The 5,153-nt window shown below is 55.2% G+C and overlaps 1 protein-coding gene across 1 annotated transcript in view; it reads left to right on the top strand.

The window, feature by feature from the left end:
- Positions 1-5,153, top strand: part of NAGLU (N-acetylglucosaminidase, alpha) — an 8,073-nt gene continuing 2,920 nt past the window's right edge. Inside the window, exons 1-4 of the mRNA XM_011929712.1 lie at positions 1-922; positions 1,838-1,984; positions 2,147-2,232; positions 4,210-4,466. Of these exons, the coding sequence (XP_011785102.1) occupies positions 704-922; positions 1,838-1,984; positions 2,147-2,232; positions 4,210-4,466 (709 nt within the window). The 5' untranslated portion in view covers positions 1-703. The remainder of the gene's footprint in view (positions 923-1,837; positions 1,985-2,146; positions 2,233-4,209; positions 4,467-5,153) is intronic.

Raw genomic sequence — 5,153 nt, 5'->3', positions numbered from 1 at the left:
GCCGTGCCGGGGGAACTGACCGAGGCCACGCCCAACAGGTACCGCCCCGCAGCTTCCCCGCGTCCGCCCGAGGCGCTCACCCCTTCCCTGAGCCGCTGCCACCCAAATCAGGAGGCTGAGCGGGGAGCGCTGGCCGGAAGGCCCAGCTGCGCCGCCTCCAGCAGCTGTGTGGCCTTGAGCCAGCCACTCTGCCTTTCAGAGCCTCGGCTGGCCCACCTGAAAAACGGAAACAAGACGCCTACCGTGCAGTGTTATTGTGAGGATTTGCACGATGATGGGCGTAGAATTTGTGTACACAATTGGTGATGAGTGAATTTTCTTCCGTTCCTCCCCCACCCTCTCTTTGAACCTGCGGACTGAGGAAGGACGCCCCCATCCTCCCACACAGGCCTGTGTTCCAGCGCCTGCCACACTATGGAGTGATGTGTCCACACAACTGTCCCTCGCCCATCTGTTAGACTGTGGGGGCAGGGATTCCCCATTCCAGGAAAACACCGTGCAGAGGAGGGGCTCTGGCAGTGTGGCATGAAAGTGGAATATGCCCCCCAAATACCCGCCAGGCTAGAGGGCCCTGGGGGAGTACAGGGCGCGAGTGCCTCAGAAGCTCAGCCCAGGTACCTGGTCACAGCTCCACCTGGAGTGGGTCCCAGTGTGAAGCAGAAGGGCCTTGTTTGGAGCCCCTCCCCTCTCCTCTAGGTGGGGGATGGGGGATTTGGTCCAGGGCTGTGGACCCTCCAGGGTGGGATGCGCCTCTGCTCATGACACTGCCCACAGGTACCGCTATTACCAGAATGTGTGCACGCAAAGCTACTCCTTCGTGTGGTGGGACTGGGCCCGCTGGGAGCGAGAGATAGACTGGATGGCGCTGAATGGCATCAACCTGGCACTGGCCTGGAGCGGCCAGGAGGCCATCTGGCAGAGGGTGCGTGCGCACTGTCCCCTCCCCACCCTCCTGCCTATGGCGGGAGCCACCCTAGACGTTTTCACCCGCCCCCCAGCATGGGCGCAGTGTCTCTCTCTAGAAGTGCTTTCATCGGGCACAATGGCTCCGGCCTCCTGAAAACTGAGGCTTCCGGCCAGGCGCGGTGGCTCACGCCTGTGATCCCAGCACTTTGGGAGGCCAAGGCGGGCGGATCACGAGGTCAGGAGATCGAGACCATCCTGGCCAACATGGTGAAACCCCGTCTCTATTAAAATACAAAAAATTAGCGTGGTGTGTTGGCGCGCACCTGTAGTCCCAACTACTTGGGAGCCTGAGGCAGGGGACTCGCTACCCGGGAGGTGGAGGTCGCAGTGAGCCGAGACCGTAACACTGCACTTCAGCCTGGGCGACACAGCAAGACTGTCTAAAAAAAACCAAAAAAACTGAGGCTTCCAGTTTGAGGAGTGGGGCTCCTTCCCCCATCTCCCCTGTGCGGCCAATCACCTGGTCCCTTGGATCCACCTCATGGGCAGCTCTACATCTGCCTCCCTGGAAGCCTCTGCTGTGCTGCACTGGCTGCTCCAGGTGCTGTTTAAGCTCTTCACACAGCTGCCCTGCCCTTCCGTCTGGCACCCTTGCTCATGAAGCCTTCTAAGGCCTTCCTTTTGGGGGAAAGCCCCTTTGTGCCCCATCTCCTCACCCATGCAACAAAGGTGACACAGTGAACTAACCTATTCACAGGTCTCTTTCCTCTGGGCTGTGGGCTCCTTGATAGCAGGGGTCGGATTTTGTCTCAGTAGCCCTAGCGCCCAGCACAAAGAAGCAATGAGTGAATGGTTGTTGAATGAAGGAAGGAAGGAAGGAAGGATGGAAGGAAGATGAATATATATCTATGTGTGGACCCTGCCTCCTCAGGTGTACCTGGCCTTGGGCCTGACCCAGGCAGAGATCAATGAGTTCTTTACTGGTCCTGCCTTCCTGGCCTGGGGGCGAATGGGCAACCTGCACACCTGGGATGGCCCCCTGCCCTCCTCCTGGCACATCAAGCAGCTTTACCTGCAGGTAAAAGGATGGAAAAAGGAAGGGGCAGAATCAGTGATAGATGGTCATGGGCCCAGGAAGGGTGGTATTGGGCTGGCGGCCTTGGGGCTCTTAACTGAGGCCGGGGAGCTCCCCATAGGACAGCAGTGGCCATGCTCACCACCCTTCCTTCTGTTCCTCCAGCACCGGGTCCTGGACCGGATGCGCTCCTTTGGCATGACCCCAGTGCTACCTGCATTCGCGGGGCATGTTCCCGAGGCTGTCACCAGGTAAGGTTCTGCTCACCCCCTCCACTTAGCTCAGAGAGGGAATTTTATTCCCGTCTAGAACATGACTTAAAAACTTAAGCTCTGGGCTGGGCGCAGTGGCTTACCCCTGTAATCTCAGCACTTTGGGAGGCCGAATTGGGCAGATCACCTGAGGTCAGGAGTTCGAGACCAGCCTGACCAGTGTGGTGAAACTGGGTCTCTACTAAAAATATAAAAATTAGCTGGGCATGGTGGCATGCGCCTATAATCCCATCTACTCAGGAGGCCGAGGCAGGAGAATTGCCTAAACCCAGGAGGCAGACATTGCAGTGAATTAAAATCTCACCGTTGCACTCCAGCCTGGGCAACAAGAGTGAAACTCTGTCTCAAACAAACAAACAAACTTAAGCTCTGGATGTAGGCCTGTGTTTGATTTCTGCCTCTGCTACTAACTAGCTGTGTGACTTCGGGCAGATGACATGACTGCTCTGTGCCTCAGTTTCCTTACTTGTAAAATGGAATCTCTATCCACTTGGCTGTAGGGTTTGTAATTATCTCTTGATCTATCTGTGACTTTGCACAGAGTGCTAGCAAATGGCAGCCCTTATGAGTGGCAGCAGGGGTGCTCCAGTCCCTCCTCTCCTGCTCCTCTGTGCTTCCCAGCCATCCTCTCACATGTGGTTGGGGAAAGTCTTCAAGGCCCACCTGAGACCTCCCCTCCTTCAGGAAGACTTGCTAGTGCCCCCCCATGTCCTCCTTTGCACCTGCTAGTGTCTGGCTCCCACACTCTCACAGGACTTCATGTATGCCCATGGCCTCCCTGCCTGCCTCTTTGCCCCCATCACCAGGTGGCAGGAAACTTACTCATTCATTCAATAAACTTGGTCCAGCTCTCTGGAGCTGCCAGACCTGGCTCTGTGCTGGGTCCTAGGAGGCGGCAAGAAACATGCCCAAGGCCTTACCCCTGATAGGGGACATATGTTGGCTGAAGAATACAATGCAGTGACAAGGACAGTAATATATGTGGGTTCCCTTCTCCTCTGCCAGGAGAGGGGCAGGAAGGGCTCAGGGCAGAGCCCAGCCTTGAAAAACGAGTGTTGCTTAGACGCCATGGCTCATGCCTATAATCCTAGCATTTTGGGAGGCTAAGGCGGGTGGATCACCTGAGGTCAGGAGTTCAAGACCAGCCTGGCCAACATGACGAAACTCCATCTCTACTAAAAGTTCAAAAATTAGCCAAGCATGCTGGCGGGCTCCTGTAATCTCAGCTACTCGGTAGGCAGAGGCAGGGGACTCTCTTGAAGCCAGGGGCGGAGACTGCAGTAAGCCAAGATCACGCCACTTCACTCCAGCCTGGGCGACAGAGTGAGACTCTATCTCAAAAAAAAAAAAAAAGAATATTAAACGCCTTATGTTCTTACTCATAGTGGGAGTTGAACACTGAGAACACATGGACACGGAGGGGAACATCACACACCGGGGCCTGTCGGGGGGTGGGGGTCAAGGGGAGAGATAGCATTAGGGCAAATACCTAATGCATGCGGGGCTGAAAACCCAGATGACAGATTGATGGGTGCAGCAAACCACCATGGCACATGTATACCTATGCAACAAACCTGCATGTTCTGCACATGTATCCCGGAAGTGAAAGTGTGATTAAAAAAGAGAGAGAGAGAGGGAGAAGAGAGAGAGAGAGAGAGGGAGAAGAGAGAGAGAGAGAGAGAGAGAAAGGAAGGAAGAAAGAAAGAAAGAGGAGTGTTGCTTGTTTCTGGCCATAGGAAGGGGACAGATGGTGAAAGTTTTTCAGAGAAGGTGGCCAGGGAAGGAGAGGAAAGGACTCTAGGCAGAGAGCACAGCCTGTACAAAGCCATAGGGGCGAGAGAAACCGGGATGTGCCCGGGAGCTGTAGAGAAGTTGGCGAGGCTGCTGAGGGGTTATGGGCCATGATGTACACTATGGTGGCTTCCATGAAATGTCTGAGCTTTTGCTTCCCACTAGGGTGTTCCCTCAGGTCAATGTCACGAAGATGGGCAGTTGGGGACACTTCAACTGTTCCTACTCCTGCTCCTTCCTTCTGGCTCCGGAAGACCCCATATTCCCCATCATCGGGAGCCTCTTCCTGCGAGAGCTGGTCAAAGAGTTTGGCACAGACCACATCTATGGGGCCGACACTTTCAACGAGATGCAGCCACCCTCCTCAGAGCCCTCCTACCTTGCCGCAGCCACCACTGCCGTCTATGAGGCCATGATTGCAGGTACAGTGCTTGGGGGAGGTGGGAGAGCCCTCCAGACCCTCGTAAAGAAGGGAGTAGCAGATGTCAATAGGGGTAGGCAGAGGGACTGGAATAATGCCTTGCCGTAACACACAGCACTTGACAGTTTACCAAGCACTTGTACACATGCGTCGTCTCAGTGAATCCCACTGTGGTTGAGAGGTGAGCTCTGGAGGCCGACAACCTGGGTCACACCTGGCGCTCCTATTTCCTAGCTGTGTGACTTATGACTTCTGACCTCCTTGCCAGTATCTCATTTGCTTTCCCTGTAAACAGGGAATACCTCATAGGTAGAGTAACGCCTGGCCCAGCGCGAAGGCCACTAAGGGCTAGCGATGAACAAGGACTTTGGTCTCTGCGTGGTTGCTGAGGTAGGCACTGCAGGCAGGAGGTGAGTGGATGCGCCTAAAGGCACTAAGTGCCCATCCTGCTACAAAACCGTGAAGCCAGGGCTCCTTCCTGCCACTTACGAGGAGTGGAGGAGAGGGCGCCTAAGTCAGGAATGACTTAGTGGAGAGGTGTCTGTGTTGGCCAGGAAGAGAACAGATCAGCTTAGCCTTTCTTGAGCAGCATTGCTCTGATGTGGCCCAAACCAGCAGCAGCAGCAGCAGCACCCCATGCTGTGAGATAGCAAATTCTAACGCAGAAGCTACATTTTTTTTTTTTTTT

Source organism: Colobus angolensis, unplaced genomic scaffold (genome assembly GCF_000951035.1).
Source record: "Colobus angolensis palliatus isolate OR3802 unplaced genomic scaffold, Cang.pa_1.0 Scaffold83, whole genome shotgun sequence".
NCBI lineage: Eukaryota > Metazoa > Chordata > Mammalia > Primates > Cercopithecidae > Colobus > Colobus angolensis.
The sequence above is the reverse complement of the archived record's forward strand: the minus strand, read 5'-3'. Positions and strand labels throughout refer to the sequence as shown.